General features: G+C 37.1%; 3 protein-coding genes across 4 annotated transcripts in view; 1 reads left to right on the top strand and 2 right to left on the bottom strand.

Moving 5' to 3' along the window:
* The window catches only part of LOC113395234 (poxin-like), a 57,045-nt gene that overhangs the window by 20,303 nt on the left and 16,631 nt on the right, over positions 1-20,111 (top strand). The gene's annotated exons all lie outside the window — the stretch shown is intronic.
* On the bottom strand, positions 3,061-9,867 carry LOC113395229 (phenoloxidase subunit 1). Its single transcript, XM_026632797.2, has 14 exons — positions 9,795-9,867; positions 8,839-8,956; positions 7,822-8,014; positions 7,283-7,385; positions 6,890-7,010; positions 6,382-6,587; positions 6,132-6,260; positions 5,873-5,996; positions 5,632-5,796; positions 5,295-5,423; positions 4,948-5,126; positions 4,510-4,655; positions 4,066-4,301; positions 3,061-3,891 (listed from the first exon to the last, which is right to left on the bottom strand). Exons 2-14 carry the CDS (start codon positions 8,947-8,949, stop codon positions 3,679-3,681), a joined length of 2,055 nt encoding a protein of 684 aa, XP_026488582.1. The 5' UTR covers positions 8,950-8,956; positions 9,795-9,867; the 3' UTR covers positions 3,061-3,678.
* LOC113395237 (dynein light chain 2, cytoplasmic) lies at positions 17,778-19,896 on the bottom strand. Of its 2 annotated transcripts, none has more exons than XM_026632805.2 (3): positions 19,738-19,896; positions 18,822-18,942; positions 17,778-18,511 (listed from the first exon to the last, which is right to left on the bottom strand). In XM_026632805.2, the coding sequence occupies exons 2-3, from the start codon at positions 18,927-18,929 to the stop codon at positions 18,350-18,352; spliced, it is 270 nt and encodes an 89-aa protein (XP_026488590.1). In that variant the 5' UTR covers positions 18,930-18,942; positions 19,738-19,896; the 3' UTR covers positions 17,778-18,349. The 2 variants fall into 2 exon arrangements, with proteins under 2 accessions (XP_026488590.1, XP_064074315.1); XM_064218245.1 differs by lacking the exon at positions 19,738-19,896 and adding an exon at positions 19,014-19,196.

Genomic DNA, 20,111 nt, shown 5'->3' with positions numbered 1-20,111 from the left:
TTGGTCACCAACGCCCTGTAGACATTGGCGCTGCAAGAAATATTAATCACCCCATACATCATCAATGCGCCGCCAACCTAAACTGGAACACAACTAACTAAATATTCCTGTTTGGCATTAGAACATATGATGAGCGAATACCTACCCAGACGTGCCCCCTACCAACAAGTGAAACGGATAACAATATACTCAACTATAAATATATACCTTATCTTGGTGCTCGTTATTGTGTTTCGATATACTTTTAAGATTGTGACCTTCTGTGTTCTTTCAGCCCCGACGATCTGGTCGGAATCCGCGAAATGTTCCCGCGGGCCGTCATCACATACGTGCCACAAGTCGGTCACAATATACACGTGGAAGATCCGAAAACTTTCTTAGAACTCACAATATCATTTCTTCGTACCAATAAATAAAATGTTGAATCTCCGAGGAGTCGGAGGCCTGTCGCAATTTAACGCTGATGTATTTTGTATGTGTACTGTGTAGGTATAATTTGAAATAATCGCAGCTTTGATTTGACTCAGAATTGATATTGAATAACTTGATTTAGATTAGTATATTAAATAAAATAGGTATAATTATTATGTTATTTTCTTAATTGTGTATCTATCAGAAAACCAATAAAGTGTTTTACGTAAACTCGCCTCTTGTTTAATTTATATCAAACAAACACTCTGACTTAAAAAAAACTACAACGCCGATTGATATGCAACGTTCATATTCTTCTTGTTCATAGTTTTGTATAATTTTCACCATATACCAACGAATTATTACTACAACCTACAGAGTCGCCTGGCATAGACCCTAATCGAACTGCTTTATATTGTGAATTAAAAATTATTAGAAAAAGGAAGCTTTTATAACATAACTTTCTTATTGATTACCTAAAACCTAACAACACCTATTTGGAAATGAACACCCCAGACCTGAGAAGGCGAAATAAATAATCCAGTGTTATTATCTATTTGTTTAGCTAGATTTTTGTTACAATATTTATTTTTATTAAACGAAACGGCCTGCAGGCGATCATTTAATTCCCAAGGTGTGTTATCATTTATGTAGTCATTTCATTTATAATAAAGTTCAGCAACGTTTAAACTTAATTATTGGCAACTTCAATGTTTTTGGGATCTTGTCGTTTAAAAGTGTAATCTTGTTGTTATATTGTTCCCCAAACTAATTACTTACTCCGTGTAGTTGGGTAACAGAGGTAACAAGTTTATTTGTTACTTGTACTATGAATTCATAGTTATGTTATTATTTGTAATTTAAAAATACTCCGGCCCAAACACATTTTCATGTACAATGTCGGTGCCCATCTCGACTTCGTCCGGTTGAAATAAAACTATATTCTAATTATAAATTCGTTTTGGAGAAGTTCAAATACACGTGTGTATAATGCTTATACATAATAAATGTTAAGTTAAACACTCACCAGCTTTTTTGATTCATGGTTGATTGCGAATAACATTAGATCACGTACGATTAATTAAAATGTATTTTTTTGTTACTAAAAATATATGAACCTATCAAATATTGAAATTATTTAAGTGACGGAGACACTCAATACGCGGAACTGTTGGACATATCACGGCCCTCGTCTCATGGAATCAAGTAAAAACTAGAATAGTATGCCTCAGAAAATCAATGTTATCATTTGAGTGGCTGTAATTGCTGACGCGCAAAACCTCGAGGAAAGTCCGCGTACACGCTGCCACACTTACCCAGATCTTTCTTCCGACGCGATGATGATATCTAAATTATCCACCTTCTTCTTAATAAATACAAATATTTCTCAGTACGTTTGTCCTCTAGACGTTCCATAGTCATTCAATCGATAATGATTAAAATTTGTTTGGTGCAAAAACACTGGTGTTTTTCCTCGTATATTTATTCCTCGACATAAACATAGAGTTTCATCTGAATCCTTATTCCCGTGTGAAGCTAAATGACATTTATCTTTACATCACGTCTATTAATTCAAAACTTGGTGCCAACAACGTTTGTTAATAATAATCGAAATGATTATCCCATTAACTTTTCTTTTAAAATATTTTTTTTACAATATGAAGTAAGTAGCAGACACAAACTACATCGTATTATTTATTTGAAAATTATTAGCCTCGATACAACGGAAATGCCGTTTGAAATCTGAATTTGTCAATAAGGCCAAAAGTGAATTACAATTTAGTAACTAAAGTCTAGACAATAATAGAACTATACTAAGTGTCCATAAAAATATGCACGATTGTATGAAGCGTATGTGTGAGTGGAGGTAGTGTATGTTAGTTGTTATGTTGGATACGAGCGCGGATGGGAGGATACACGCGAGTGTCCCACTGCTAGACTAGGGCTTCCTCTCCCTTTGAGGAGGTTTGGAACTTATTCCAATGTAATTGTTTGTGAACATATGAGTACTTTGTTCAAGCCCGTCTGGGTAGTTACCACCCACTCATCAGATATTCTACCGCCAATCAGTAGTACTCAATATTGTTTTGTTCTGGTTTGAAGGGTGAGTGAGCCAGTGCTACTACAGGTACAAGGGACAAAACATCTTAGTTCCCAAGGTTGGTGGTGCATTGGCGATGTAAGAGATGGTTAATATTTCTTACAGCGCCATTGTCTATGGGCTGGGGGTGACCACTTACCATCAGGTCACCATTTGCTCGTTGGCCTACATCTATTATAAAAAAATAAAAAATATATCACCAGTGGCGTATTTACGATACGCCCGTGTCTATCACTAGAACACGCATTTACAGTATTTTACAAGCTACGTAATAACTGAGTTCTGTCTTAACAGATGACTAATGCTTGGGTACGTTCGTTATGTTTTCGTATTAAGTAATTGTAATTATCACTGTCCGTTACATAATCATGTATTTATACGTGAAGACAAAAGATTTCCTTTTCCTTTTAAATATAAAATAATAAATGGTCGCTTTATAATCAAATTAAACTATATCATATAGACATTGTATCCTTCAAATCATATATGTATATACATTTTCATTCAAATTCAATTGATCATTTATATTCAAAAATAAAACAAAGAAATTGGTGAAAGGCTAATTTATTCAGTCTTATGAATTAAAAAGTATTTACATTTGTACAGCTTAGATCTAACAAACTATAATAAGTGACCCAAAACTTAAACCTAAACCAATCCAAGATCCATTTTCCTTGCTAAGTCTGCCAAGTAACAACAACCATTTTTCAAAATGAATGAGCTGTTAAGTCAAATATTCCGCTCGGTCTAAAATATATGATTTTTTTGATCGCATTTGATATAATAATATGGTTTCCGAATGAGAGCATCAATGTCTCCTGGTCCATAGTCCGAGCACCCGCAGGATCGCTTGACGCGCTTTCCTTCATTAGATCTACAATTCAATAGCTCAGCTGTTGACTGTCGTTACTGGACTATTGTTGGGAAACACAGGGGACTACTAGGGGAGGGACTCGTAGAATATTCTTTGTATAACACTATAAACGAGATTCATATTTTAAAATCAACAAATCGAAACTAACCGTCGAACTCGGTCGTAAGCAGAAGATGTTCAATACAGATTATCATTACACGTACAGTAAACAGATCAATAATTCCATAGCTTCGATTATAACGCAATCAGTTCAGTATCCTCCCCCCAGTATCTCCCCCCCCCCCCTGCGCGCTTACCGTCGCGCAGCGCGCTGGCGCGTGGCGTCGGTGAAGCGGATGGTGCAGTCGGCGACGGCCATGTTGGGCGTGAGGAAGTCAGCCAGGCTGTTGGCGGCGGTGGGCCGGTCGAAGGGGAAGCCCATGGGCCGGCGGTCGGGGTACTTGCGGTCGCGAATGCCGCAGTACGACGCCGCGTCGTTGCAGGCGCCCACCAGGTCTTGCATCACCTGCGCCCGAAATTCCATATCGTAAAAAAAATATTAACAGTTTTTTTCGTCAATGCACTGCCAGTCCAGCTGACGCTACTCACAATGTCCCTGTTAATACAAAACTTCTTTACCCATCAAAATCGAAAACACAACGATGTACTTAGAGCTAGAGACTCAAAATGGTGAACAAACCCTATCTTCATTCCAGTTGGAGATCATGCAGAAGAGCACCATGGGGTATCCCCGCTGCGTGCCCTTAGGTATCAGCATGTGATGCGGCCAGCCGCAACCGCAGAAGTCGAACTCGGCGGCCTCCGCGGAGCCCGGGTCTCCGGGACGGTTGCTCTGGTTGCGGAAGGTTCTCTCGTAGGGGATGGTCACCGACGAGTCCAAACTGTTGCGGCGGATAGTGCTCGAGCCAGCGGGGACTGTAAAATGGAAACGGATCAAGTTAACGCACCACCTTCTGGTATTAATTTAACGGTGTCATATACGAGTACATTGTCTATGTTACGTATATTTTTGTATTAAAAAATATTCAGTCGGCATCGAAAGATCATTATCCCGAAGTTTAAACTACGGTTGATCAAATCGTATTGCGTGTGGCTGTGCTCAGACAGGTGGCGTGTTACTCACTGGCTTGCGTGAACTTGTCGAGCTCGATCATGAGTCGGCGCTGCTCATCGAAGGCGAGCGGGCGGCCGCCCTCGTCCAGCGCCGGCGCCGCGAACAGCCGCACCGTGCCCATGACGCCCGAGCCGCTCGTGTTGTTCACGGAGATGCTGCGCGACACCATCGCGTTATACGACATATTCATACATGTTTACATATTACTTGGATTTCAATGCGACATCATCGTGCCACGAGGAGAATCGGTGGTCTCTTCGTGAGACCGTCGGGGCGAGATGTTCTGCCGCCAAACAGCTCCCAAGGTTGGTGGCACGATGGCGATATAAGGAATGGTTAATATTTCTTAAAGCACTCTATTCCTACGGGTGGTGATGACCACTCACCACCAGGTGACTCATTCGCTCCCGGCCGGCCCGGCTACGTATACGATAACGAGGCACTCACACGTAGCTGAAGTCGTCGTGCTGCAGGTGCGTGAAGCTGGCGAGCACGCTGCCGCGCGGCGTGAAGTCGAGGCCGCGGCCGAGCTCCACCGTGCTCTGCTCCCACTGCGTGCGCAGCTCGTTGGCGCCGCCCGCGCCCTCCACGCCCACGCCCGACACGCGGATGCCGGGGAAGTCCAGCTGCGGGGCGGACTCTCGCTATTACCGATGTACGTTTCAGAGCGCGATAGAAATTATATTGAGATTCTTCGAAGGGCAGAATCACAATCGTTTGAGGAAAAATAAAATACCAGCTGGCACTCATACGCTCGAGCGCTTCAGGCGAGATCATTTTCGAGAATATCCTACCTTCTCCTGTGCGTAGGGCGGCAACTTGGCCTTGTAGAGGTGGAATATGTCGTCGATGTAGGCGTGCCAGCGATAGAAGATCGGGTCCCGCATGGCCGTGGCGGAGTCTCCCATGACGCCGAATTGTTCCTACAACATCCATTCCAACAATTCACTCTCTGCCTCTCGTCCCGGTGTCTGTCACCGTAATGTTCTTAAATAATTATTAGTTTTGTTAACTCTTGTACTGATGTTATTTGCTTATTTTCGTGACGCTTTATTTTCATATAGTAAAATTTTAAAAAACAATCATTATTGTTCGCAAAATGTAAAAACTCCCTTCAAGCAGAAAACTCACCAAATTCCTGTGGTCAGGGTCGTGCGAGTAGGAGATGAAGACGTGTCCCATGTTGTGCATGTCTCCGTAGTAGCCGCGGTTGCGACTGATGATGGACGACTCCATCAAGTTACCGAGTATGTCGATGCCGGTCTCTTCGTTCAGCGGCATTTGGCGACCGTTCGGCTGAGGGGAGGAAATTGAGAAAATATAAGATTCGTTCTGATATCACAAGAATTGAATGTCAAAAATAAGCACCAACCAGAATGATAGCCATGTTCTCGATGGCCTCCAAAAAGCGGTCCCTCCAGGTCTCCAGTTGGGAAACATCACTTCGAATCTGGTCTACAGGTCGATCCAAGTCACGGATCGTGGAACCCGCGAACCTGAAACGGTTCATCGTTCATCATTTTACTAAAAACTTTTTCAAAATGTAATCAGACACTTATTTAAATAGGAAAATATCATCTAAATAAAATGGCGCTTTTTTAAATAAGAATAAAATCCAATGTATGTATTACCTGGGCGGCCAGGCTCTGCTGGCGACTTGGGAGTCCAGTTTAGGGAAGTATCCTTCCTCGATGGGCTGCCTGAAGTCATTGTAGCGACGAGGCCGGCCCAAGTCGTTGCACATTCGCTCTACGCTGTATCTGTTCAATTATAACAACTTGATTTAATTTGGATTCACAAAGTTTAATATTTTCGTGTGTTTAAAGCAGTAAGGCACAGTAAGCGGGTACTATCCTCTGCCACGACCCGAGGAGGCAGTACCTGGCTATGATCTGCTGGTGCATGTAGTAGAAGAGCTCCCCGCGCCGGTCCTTGTCGACGATGGCTCTGTTCTCAGCATCGAAGGGGTAGACGAGATGCCAGTGCCAGTGGTGCAGGTTGATGCCGATGTCCTCGCGGAAGTACGCTACGCGCTGCTCGGGCTCCGACTCCGCCGCCGTGTAGTTCTGCGGGATCAGCACCGGCAGCTGCGCGGGGACGAGTCATATACAATTATTTGAGAATGTGCTATATTACACTAGTTGTCAAAAACATTGCGGATTTTTTATAAATAACAAACGTCTGCTCTATCTAGGTATGCCTATCTTAGAGGATCACATCAGAGCGCCTCCATGGTGTTTACTGTAACAGGTATAGTGTAATAACAAGGGGTCAGCATGATATCTATCATGTTCCGATACTAATAAAATTAACTTGTAATGAAAGCCTTTTCTCACAAAATGTCGGCTACAGTCCCTGGAATTATGTAAATAATGAATACTCAACGTACCCTATCTCCAGCATTCAGAACAGTGCTCACTTCCCGAGCGCGTCTGAACACCTTGGGGTCCATGAACTTGTCGGGGAAGGTCTCTGCGAAGGTGGGGATGGTCAGACCCTTGGTATCATCTCTGAAATTAAGCGATGATTTCAATATGAAAGGAGATTACTTTTTAATTCACAATGAGTCGCTTTTTAATAATAATGAACTTAAATTTGCTGTTATTTAATTTATAATAGATAGTTTTTTTCCACCAGCAGTAAATCTCAGAATCAGTAAAAGATACATATTGTTAAGATTAGACTATGTGTTGACCGCGTTTCAGACATATTTGACATAAATAACACATTTAACAAAATTTGAGCATATTGTAAGTTATATCTATGAAACGGTTGTTCTCACCTGTGTAATATAGCGACGGACAGACAGTAGTTAAACATGTACGGGTTGATCCTCATCTGGCAGAAAGAGCAGACGGATTGCAGGTCCTCCAAATCACGCATATCTTTAAAAAATTAAGACAAATATGATGAATTGAGCAAAACAGAAAAAATATACTAGTTTTAAGTTAAGCCATTTTTTATTATATCAATTAAGCAAAATGTCAAAATGCAATAGTTTAGTCCTTAAACCCCAGTGACCTTAACCAAAGGTTAAACAAAATTGGTAAATACCTCTGAGATCAGAGAGAAAAATCGGTAAAAATCATCACTTATAATAATGAGCAACATCGTTGTTACAGAAATGTCTGCACTCATCGCAACGTGTGAATCATAAAAATAACCAAACATTTGAGCACAGGTAAATACAACTAGAGCAAAATCTTTCAAATGTTTCTAAAAGGTTTTTTTTTATTATAAGCTTATGTTGCAAAACATTTTTGACGCTGAGCGAATAATATTGAAAATGTATCTGATAGATAGGAAAGTTATAATAATTACTCATAAAAATGTCGATCAGCTTGCCGGCCATCCGCCTGTGCTTGGGCACGAACAGCGAGAACTGGTCGTTGTAGGGCAGCTCCATGGGGAGAGACAGGTTGGGCAGCGCGATGTTGCGCACCTCGATGGTGCGAGACGCGCCGTCGCTGAATCTGTTCTCGAGGACATTGCTCGCCGACTTGTACTTATCGGGCTGAACACGAGAAAAAAAATTACAAACTGACCAGGACTGCGCACACGAGGCGATTATATTTAATCAGCTGCTATCGGAAACAATTTAAATCGCCTGAATAAAATTTAGGTAGTCTTTTATTACGTTGTAGGGGGCAAACGAGCAGGAGGCTCACCTGATGGAAAGTGATTACCACCGCCCATGGACATCTGCACCACCACCCGCCCACATATTGGCGTTCTAAGAAACCATCCCATACATCGCTAACGCGCCACCAATGTTGGGAACTATTTTCCTTGATATGTCCCCTTTTAATTTAATTAAATTTTCAATCAAATTTTATAATCTGCTTCTGAAGTGCGGATCTGACAAAAGCGTACTTTTTCTATTTAATTCTTATTATTTTAGATTTGGAAATATTTCGTTTATTATAATTATAATAGATGGTATACCACGATAACAATAGAGTAAAATATTGTTAACATTATAAACTTTTTCGAATGGGAATCAGCAAGACTATAGTCATTGAAGTTTTACAAATGGAACTTCTAAAGGAAACTACGAAGGCAAATAAACACATTGGAAAAAACATTAAAACTAGAACCGCGAGCAACTTTATCCTCATATTATTCAATTTTCCTTCTATTACTATTTTTAATGAATAAATTAGACGTAATATTAAACATGGACACAATATATAAGTTACTGTCAATATGTAGTGACTAAAATCTTAATATAAGTATGGTATTATATTAGGTTTATAGTAAATTCTAAACTAGTAAATATATTTTTTTTATACATTTGGCTTGTTTTTATAAACTCTTGCGCGTACAATTGATACTTACATAGTAGTTCGTTGGCATCCGGAAGAATGTCTTCTCTTCGCCCTTCTGCATGAAGCAGGGCTCCGTCGGCCGGTCGAAGAACAGCAAGAGATTCTTCTTGGCGTCCGACATTTTGTTACTAAAAATAACACACATTTAATTTAAACTCAATGGCGTATAGTATATTCATGATAGATGAACAAATCAAAATATACTTTATTCGAGTAGGCTTTTACAAGCACTTTTGAATCGTCATTTTACAAACTACATTAAGTGAGGCTACCACTGGTACTACAACAAATAGATATATTTTAGTATAGGTATATTTAATAAAGTAATTTAAAACAAGAACACAAATATTTGTGTAGCTTCGTTTTACACTAAACACAAATATTTCGTGATATGTACTGCAGCTAGCAATACATATCACGAAATATTTATAATTATTTAACGCACAGCGTACGCGGTGGATCGTTGTTGTCTCTCACTCAGGAAAACCGCAGAAAATAGTTATTTGTAAACATTACATTGTATTCGCATGCTACCGGGTACACCTTGATTGTGTCAATAAATATAAAAAACAATATAAATTATTCATAATAAAAAAAAAAAAAATTAAATATATATAATAATATATAAAAAAAAATTTTTTTTTTATTTTTTGTTATATAATGATGCTGTATAAAAATCATTCAAAGGGAGAATAAAAAAATAGTAATGTAGTATTCCTCCTACTGTACGCATAGCCGTCAAAATTCGACCATAATAACTATTAAAAATTTAAAGATAAAAAAATATTTCTACATGCATGTTTTGAAGCTTAGAAAAAAGTTTCTACTCTTGTTGAGAAAGTCGGTTGTCAAACAGTTGAGAAAACGGCACTGAACGTATTTCTTTTCAAGTTTTATATAGTTACGTGTAAGAACGCAAACAAAAAGCTTGCAAATGCAAATTTAATAGAATTCAAAATCACTTACCTTTTTTAATAGAATTAAAAAAACAACAAACTAATTAAATGTCAATATAGGTATACCGTTAGCCGTGAATCTCACGGCTGACTGTGACCAATTGAAGTGATTCATGCCTTATATATGACAGTTTCACACGAAACTCTGTGCTATGATCGTGTGCAATCCTGTAAACAACTGACCTGTGGTTGCTTATCACGAGGATGTTCGGTCGCGGCTACACTACTGATAACACAAGTTAGGCAAATACATACCTGATAATTATCATTACAAAAGCAGCTCCCATTCTTTGTAAAGAAGATATCTTAATATTCTATGATGAGTGGGTGGTTACCTACCCACGATACGGTACCAACCCAATGGCTACTACCGGACTTGCACAAATCCCTACCAATTAATAAATATATAAACTGAAACATCAGGCCATTTTATTTTTCATACAAAATGAACTCTTATCAGCAGTTTGCTTAAATACTTAATTTTAGAGATATTATAAAATATTTAAGTAAAATTAACGAAAGAGATTTCAATAATCTCGATAAAAATATCTTATGGATCATTACTATCCCGTTGAACTATTATGTTAGAGCAAACTCGAAACTCATCGCAAATGACATATCAGGAAATGAATTATTATTTCTGTTGTCGCTGAGGTTCAACGAATAGGTAGCTGAAATAAAATTTATAGTAAATATTATATATAGGTAGATTCATTTTAAATTTTATTATAATAAATAAAATTAATGTCTAATTTAAAGTAATTTTCTTAACTAATAACACCTATCTGTCACCTACGTATTCGCGACCGCTGAACCTTATATGAAATAGCCTTATTTGAAAATATATCACGGGGTGAGTCCTTTAATGTTGTCCGTATGAACTCGGGACAGACTAATTTAGAATAAAGACGAACGCTTTTGTTTTCTATCCGGTTCATTGACTTAACGGTCGGAGACTGAAAAGAGCACACGAGCTGTTACACAGTGGTTAGAAAGCGTAAATCTTAACCGAGGATTGCGGGTTCAAACCCGGGCACCACTACCGCCGCTTAGTTTAAGCTCGATAAAATGTATGGTTATAATTCGTCTCGTGTTCAGCGGTGAAAACATCGCAATGAAACCTATAGATGTCTGATGAAAGACTGCCACATGTATTTCCACCAAACTGCATTGGAGCAGCGTGGAGGAATTTATTCCAAACATTCTCCTCAATAGGAGAGGATAATCACAGACAAAATTAACTTATTATATAAATATACGCGTTTATACTGATCAAGGTTGACCTATAAATAACTTTGTGACATTCAGGCTGGGAAATGTTATTCCCTGTAACTTATACTTACTCATAAACATTTGGACCGTAGTGACTATTTTTTAAACGTACTAATAAATACCTAAGTATATGTTTTATTTCTACATGCGGAGTAGCGTTAACATCACCCGTTATATTTAAACTTCTAAATAAATCATTCAGTGTATTGACTTAACTAAATGTAATTATAACAAAAGTTTTAACACTGGGAGTAAATTGTAACAGGAACATCCGAATGGTATTGTATGTTTTATTTTAAAAAGAACACGCATTTATAAAAATAAAAATTATGTCTTTCGATCTGTCTGTTGCTCATTTATGACCAAACTGCTAAACCGAATTTGATGAAATTTGTTACGAAGCAAGCTTAAACTCCAAGGTAGGATATAGGCTTTTTACGCCTTACCTACACCTGACGGCCAACCCCTAGAACGTGGGCGATAACTAGCTATGTATAAAAATAGAAAATTGATCGAACTTATCTACATAAAATAAGTAAAGATTACACCCCTTTATTTACCTACAATAACTACATGTACGTATAATATAATTATTTCCATACCATTTTTCCGCAGATATTTTTAAGGTTGAATAATAATTAATTTAAATAGCATTTAAATTTATTATAAAACCTTGATAAACGAGGCAAAAGATAAAAAAGTTATAAAACAATGACTTCTCTTTAATATACTAATGTATAATAAATAAAAATATTGTCGCTTCTTCCCGGTAGAATAAACATTCCAAACATTGGCTTGGTTGAAGTGCTTTGCACAAGCGCGCCTGGATGGGTACCTGCTAGAAATATATTATAACAAATAAAAAGAAAAAAGTAGTGAAATTATCTACGTTTAGATCTGATTTATTTAATACGGTGGTAGTGTTTAATTTGACGATCAATAAGTAAGTGTAATGCTTCTATAGTGAATAAAGGAATTTGAGTTTGAGTTTAAGGCATTACAGAGTTTAGCGCTTAAGCCGAATAACTGTCATAATCATAATCATTCCGTATCAGTTAAAATAATTTTATTAACATAAGAATTGATAACATTAAGTGCTTAAATATATACAATTATGAATTAAAAATACTGTATAAATCTTGACCGCTTTGAATGGTGGCAAGAATGCTAGCAGCATTTCCCCGTTGAATCGCAATTCCGATCCTCTGGGCTATAAACGAACCAGCCCTCCTGTCACCAGTGGAGGCAATAAGGTGAAGTGTTATACGTTTTCCGTATCTGGTGAATAACAGTTAAGCTTTTAAAACTTAATAATAATAGAGGGTTTTAATAATAATAAGACTTGCCTATTATTTTTTCATCAATATCCGGAATCCATCTTGAGTTAAGTTTTCGTTATACATGGTGCTAATAAAGTGTTATTTTATTGACGCCATACTGTGTAAAATTGAGAATGTCTAAGTAAAATAAATTACATTCAAAGGAGTTTAGATATAGTGAGCTTTACTCTTTGGTAGTAATTTTGCAATTACCAATTACTAGTACAAAAACCAATTACTAGTTGCAAGTTGAATACGGTTTATAGATTTTTTTATGTAATTAAGGGATGCCACTGCTCTCATACTAGCACTGGAGCTGCCTCGATATTAGCATCAATTACAAGAGTTTTTAATCAACAATTATTATTCTAGATGCAAGTTTATGAAATTGATTGATATTTTATTTACATCTTAAAAACAATTTTCTTATCAAAACAGGAACATAAAGTTTTTATCAGGGTGTTCTTCAAGCCTCCAACCAGGCTATGCATAATGTATAACAGATATATTTTTAAGCATATGTTTTATATATTTTAAAGAATTATTAGAATTTAAATGGGTAAACGTCCAGATGTACAGATTTTTGTATTAAAACTGTTATTATCACATTATCACAGAGTAAATGTGCTAGGTAAAGAGCAACTGGTTCAGCACTAGGATATTTATAATTAAATTGACTCACACCAAGTCTTACATGCTTTCAAACCATTATACCTGCTATAATGGTTTGAAAGAGTAGATTGTGGAACTTCACCAGCTTGACAACAGTAATCTCCGCACTTGACTCCACTATTTTAATAAATCTTGCCATCCATAATAAGCTATGTTTCCAAGTGCAAGCGCCGAACTTGTGGTGGGTGTTGTTCTGATCTCGCCTATATTAATGCATGCACTACCTGCGCCTGAACGTTTACTACCTTTACGATTTAGTGTTCATATTCTTTCCAGTTGTGCGGACGGAATATAAGAGCGAGGGAGTAGACAGTACGCCTGTGTTTGCGCACTGGAAATGAAATGTGGAATATAGCCCTGTATAAGCCCTGCTTATTTTGCTTGCCCTTGAGATAAGGTGCCGTGATCGAAATCGGTCAGGGCATCTTCACCGTGTAAATAACATCAAATTCCCTACATTCGCATACCACCATTTTATCGCCTCGTGCACAGGCCGAGCAATATTTACTTGACGGTAGGGATGGCTCTTTGGCAACTGTCGACTGAAAATTTGCAGTGATCGACAGCGAAGCTGAGCTCTTCGAATCACGAATATTGCAAAGTTCAATGTCCAATGTCCTCATTGGCGTTTAATATTGTTTGGGGGACCAAATGTATTTTTGAAGCTGCCATCGAAGTGCATTGTGTAGCGTTAGACTCTTCGACTCCGACAAGAACTCTGCGTTGCGTTTTGTGACCCACAATCAAAATTGGAATCAGCACTGATTTGCTGTAATTGATTGTCCAGTCTTGTAATTACAAGACCTTTCGGTATATATCTTCTTGCAATTGATATTTGGACTGGCTTGCTAATAGGTAAATCATCCGTCGCTTGCTAAATCGTTCAGATAAACTCATCAGATGCATACTTGATAGAGTAACTTTTCAGCATTTCTGTTACTAAATTGTTTATAGTAGCAAACGTTTTTAGTGCTGACGACGGGCCAAGTCATCTGAAATAGCGGATGCTAGTACGGAATATGATAAGAATTGAACATTAGGAATCTGTGACGGTGCTAGCGATAAATACATGAAAGTAGGTTTGAATTAAGTTCAGTTTTGTCATCCAATCTAGACCTAAAAGATCTATCGTCTGGTATTGTACATTTCGAAAACGGTTTTAGAAAAAGAAAAACAAATCTTTCAAATGAGACTGAGGCGCTGATATTGCGGATGTATCAGTATAATCATTTTTTATACATTTTTTGAAGGTAGTTTTAAATTAGCTCCTCATCGTCGCTCCGGTTTGAAGGCCGAGTGAACCAGTGTAACTATAAGAATGACAACCGACTAACGACTACCTATAAAATCAATCATAAAAAAGCAATTTGCTTCGTTTATGGCCAGTCTGGTCTGGTTTCAACCCGCGACTTCGCCTCGCCGATGATGGTCTAGCCTGGACCATAGGTGACTTTATTTCCAATTTACCTAATAAAAAACCAGCCGTATCCACTCCGTCTTTTCGGGGACGTCACAGAATCGCTAGCGCATCATACCCTGACATGTCGACTTTCGGTATTCTTCGGCGGGCGGGCCAACGAAGGTAATATCCTCATGCTCCTCACCTCAAAGAAATTGCTCTTTCCAGCACCTCTCGCTACTGAGCATGGCGGGACAGCGATAATATGACAACCTCCGTGGTCGAGTAGTGTGTACACCGGTTTTCATGGGTACGCTACTCTGAGGTCCCGGGTTCGATTCCCGGCCGAGTCGATGTAGAAAAAGTTCATTAATTTTATATGTTGTCTTGGGTCTGGGTGTTTGTGGTACCGTCGTTACTTCTGATTTTCCATTACACAAGTGCTTTAGCTACCTACATTGGGATCAGAGTAATGTATGTGATGTTGTCCAATATTTATATAAAAAAAAAAAATCATAATATAATATCTGCCCCACCCAAGGTCCGCTTGACGAGTGCTTTCTTTTCTTTTTATTTAAGTATGTACTCATATAACCTTGCCAAGGTCAACTATCCCATAAAATGTACAATAATTTCCATATAAGTACGAGTCCACACAATCGCGTGCACAAGTTCATTTCATATAAATTGTTATAGCGTTGTTTTGTGGCACTTTACCTGCAATCTCGTTTCCATGGCGTCCTTGACTTGTTGACCTACATGCAAACTGAGCTTGGGCTTTGGTTTTTAACAGAACAAAACATTTATATTTTCATAATTTGATTTTGTTCTATAAGAAAATACCCCTGACTTTAGTTTTATTATATTTTTTTGTATCCTGTAACTCACGGAGTCTTCATGAATTATGTACCTATAAACGATTAGACGTTCATGTAATAAGACTTAATAGAACTAAAATACTGCGACATATCAGCAGATATATTTATAATTATAAATCTTTCCCACGATAGGTGCTATTAGATACTTTAAATTTTTAAGTGTATTAAAACAACTTACTTTCATTAAAAAGTAATTTATTTTTATTTACACTCCCGCTAACCAAATTCGCCAGTTTTAAATCTAAATCGACAAACTTCTCGTCCGCTCCTCTATTCACTGCGGTGATTTGAGTGTTCCACTCCGTCTACCTATTTTCTGCTCATCTCATAATGTAATCGTTTTTATGAAGTTACCTGTAAATCTACACTGTACACAATTTTTATGAAAACCCTATCTTTATGAAACACAAAAATGGAGTGTTTTATACTTAGCACCTACTAGTTTTTATGACAGATGCACACGAGCAGGAGGCTCATTTGATGGCAAGTGACTACCACCGCCCATGGACATCTGCAACACCTGGGGACTAGCTGCTTTGTCTTTTTGGAATGAAAATAGCTTGGTGATTGATAAAGAAATAGCTTAGTTAGTTTTTACATCTAACTATTTACACGTTATAAAGTGCGTTGGTGTCAGATCCGGAATAGTGTAGGATCGAATTGATCGAATTTCCGACTGAATAGATCAGCACGATCTTACCCCGACACGCTTAGATATTAAAATAAATAATTAATATTCCCTGATAGCAGAGACCGCATGAGTCCATAATATGAACTCCACATCTACAAAAGCCAAACGGAATTCCAGAAAACGTTTTCGTATATTTAATTTACATTAAGCTGCATAAATAATACGGCCTTTACTGACGAAACAATTTGAGCAATTTACACAAAGCGTAATTTACAAATTAACATGCTAGTTAAAAAGCCTGCCCAGCGGACCACCGGCACTGTTAGCTAAACTGCAGATAGTTTCAACGACCATATGGTCGACAGCAATGGCATTCTTCTAAACCTTAATTTGACAAATTACTATGAAGAGGTAACAGACATAATTATTTTCGCGTTTATAATATTAGTAATAGATTAGTGTTCATATTCTTTAATTGTCGGAACGCAGAATTCCTCGTTGGTACATTTATGTCGTTGCAAACAATATTACAAATAGCGCACTACTTTTCGGTTTAGTACCACAGACAGATTACACTTGGTTGGCGTGCATCAGAATGACCGTCCGTACAAAGTGACAGATCTACTTTAAAATACTGCCTGTATTTCGTACCTATTTAGTACTAATTAATATCTTTGTTTAATTATTTGGTACTTACATTGAAAACATTTCTTTTTTAATTACAAATATCGCATGTGTAGTGTCATATGCATACAGAATAAAATGCGCACAGAAGAAACTTCTAGCCTAACTCTCTTCTTGTCTAATCGGTACCTTTACACGTCACCTTTCTTGGCAAATCAAAAATAAACATTTTTATCAATCTTGGTTCAAAAGCAATCGAGTCTTAAATTATAATCAAAATTGTACGCCATTGCAACCATTTTTCTGCATGTTGATATGCTTTGTGTAATTTGAGTAGTTCGGGATGGCAAAATAAAATTATTCCTCTCTGTTCCTTTACAATCCCTCACAATCATCCAATTGTTTTCCTTGTGACAGCTCAATCAATTTAAAAAAAATATGTATGTGTATGTATTTGTGCCAGTCTTAAATAGTGCCAAATAAAATAGTACTAATTAAAGTTTAACAAATTATTAAACAATTAATTGTACAAGTACATTATAATGTAATATAAATAGCTTCGATTATAACCGTTATATGTGATATATTTAATTATGACATCCTATGACGTCACACCGTACTGCAGGCTAGGGCTAGTCTAACATTTGTTTATTCATTAATGTCGGATTCGGAGACTCATTCTCTTTATTAAAATAGTGAGAAGGTTTGAACCAGTAACACTGAATATTTAAACAAAGGTATTAAAAAGTACTAAATAGGTACTAAAAGCTGGCAGTCTAAAAAGCTGAACTTTTTTTTGTAGTCATTCTATAATACCTTTATGTATATATTTGATACCTTTGGTTTTTATTATAATACCTGTGGTATAATGTATTTATGCCAACAGTACTGTAACTCTCATGGTCCTGAACCAGTGGCCTTCAGTGAACATGAGTTACACAGGTAAGAATGATGTCATTTTGAATATCAGTAGGCCTTGATAATCAATTTCAAATTTGGTTACTTTGTTCACAATAAAGGCTACATAGGTATTCTAACTACCAATGTAAGCTAGGTGCCTTCCGCTGTAGGTAACAACTTTTCAATGTATAGCCAGATTCCAAACACTTCAGTCCCATAGAAAACTTAACTAGCAGAAAACTTAACCAAAGCATATTGTGTTAATAATAGGACACGTTATGGCAATAAAAGCGCGATAAAAACTAAATAGTTTTTAATAAATGCAAATAATTAAGGTATTCACATAACTACATATTATATTGTAGTATAATTTTTACATATTTTTCCAAATCACATTGGGTTATTTATACGATTATAGACAATTAACAGTTCAGATGGAGACAGCTTAAGTCTACTTTCAATACAACTCGATATAATCATAAACAAATGAAAACAACCAGTTATTAAGAAAGTTTAATAATAATAGAAGTTTCGAAAATATCTCCAGTGAAGAAGTAACAAAGAAAAATTAAACAATAAATTTAGGTAAGTACTAACATATGACTTTATGCTATGCTAGGTACAGTCTAGTAATTAACTAAAATTTCCCTCAAATATAAATACATAAATACACTAGAAGTGAATGTTACCCGAGTGAACTTCTTAAGAGTAGCTAACGGTACAAACGTACGAGTGAGGTGCGTCAGAGATGAGCAATCACACACACAGGCCTCCCAACCGTTCCCAGCACTGCGGGTGAGCGGTCAGGATGAAGCCACGGTCCGAGTCTGCCACTAACAACATAAAATTTAGACGGAACGGGGAGGCGGCCTAACCGCTCTTGAAGAGGAGTATCGCAACTTGGCCCAGATAGAAGTAGATGAAATGACGCGTCTCGTGCGTCACATACGAGCCAAAGTTCCTTCCAACGATGCAATGCCATGTTGGGTTGTACTTCTTGTCAAATTCCTTCTTGATGAAGGCAGCTATATCCTGCAATCGTCCAATGGTAGGTGGTGTTAGGAAAATAATTGTCAACCTGAACTAGTAGTTTTATAATAAATAACATATACAAATATGTAAAAAACCTATTTTAATTCTAAATAATCAAATTTATAAATATAGCAATTCAAAAAAAAATGTATGCTCAAACTATACTTCCTCATTTAAGACACCACAATTATTGAAATCACTTTTATATTATGTAAATATCAACAAAGGGCTATTATATGCGTACATAGATGTATGTAACAAAATAACAGCATTAAACAAATAATCCTATCGAAAGAAAGTCAAGACTAACCTTCTCAATGTTGAACTTTTCGAGTGCCTGCGTCGCGCAGTCCACAGCATCCTGCTGCATCTCCTCGCTCATGTCAGCATTTTTTATCACCGCTTTGCGGTCACACATCTTGTCTGTATAGCTGTGAAAACACCTTTAAATCAACGTGAAGCCTTTGACATCTAGAAAAATAGGGTAGGCACTCGACCTTACGAAAAAAAATCTAAATACGACTTTAACACTTAGCAATTCGTTTCATATTCCACGGACGACTTCGTGACATCGCCAACACTTGACGCGCGCCAAATAAGTCGAGTACGTAGGCACGATATTACTTGCATATAAAACCCTCGGCGCAGCGTAAAGGTTATCGAAAACTAAGCACCTCTGACTTTATTAGTTTTCCACATGCGTGGACCACGCCATCGATTGTTTATATTCAATAGCGGACGCTATAAATAACTTCTAAAGGTCAGGCGCGAATCTATCCCCCGCGCGCCCTTTATGAATTTCCTATCCCCTATCTTTGATGTAAAGATTTTTAATAGAAAAAATATGAACAATTTTACGTTTAAAAAATACCTGATATCGCCCAATGCTTGTAAGGGTTTTTTTGTAGTTATTTTAACTGTAGCACTCGCTTTAATACCCGTCATCAAAATATTAAAACTAAACTTATAAGTTGTTCACGTTCCGCGGATTAAAGATAATTTTATTCCAATACCATGAGGGTTATCACCATAGAAACTTAAAAATTAAATCAATAAAAGTACTTTAGTACCATTTTTTTGCTAATGTTAGCGAATTATTAAGCCACTGAGAGTTTTGTACACAATTTATACGTAAATAAATAGATCAAATGATGTTAAATTATATTTAAATATAAAATAAAGTAGTTAATTAATAAATACACTGAACACATTTGTTTATTACTTACTTTTACGTCGAAATATGAACAAATTCTCACGAAATGATTTTGATACCGGAGATTCCTTGCCTACTTTCTAGAGGATTCTTTCAAAGGCTTCTTTCAGCGGAGAATGCCTCGTGTTGCGCTAGAGGGCGTTCTTAATTTAAAATCGTTCGAAAATCAAAAAAAATTGTATATTTACTGTTTCATAAATTATTTACAGCCATCAAATTTAAAATTTACAAAAAATATTTCACTAGCAGTTTTATACAAGTTTTATTGTTAGTGTGGTTTGATTAATTTTTTAAAATAAGAAAAATGGTTTTGCAAATGTTTTGTTTAAAATGAGATAATTATGACCATAAAATCTAATTCAAATATTTTAATTATCTATGTATTAT

Source organism: Vanessa tameamea, chromosome 21 (assembly GCF_037043105.1).
Source record: "Vanessa tameamea isolate UH-Manoa-2023 chromosome 21, ilVanTame1 primary haplotype, whole genome shotgun sequence".
Taxonomy (NCBI): domain Eukaryota; kingdom Metazoa; phylum Arthropoda; class Insecta; order Lepidoptera; family Nymphalidae; genus Vanessa; species Vanessa tameamea.
Note: the sequence above shows the minus strand (reverse complement) of the source record. Positions and strands in the feature narration are given on the sequence as shown.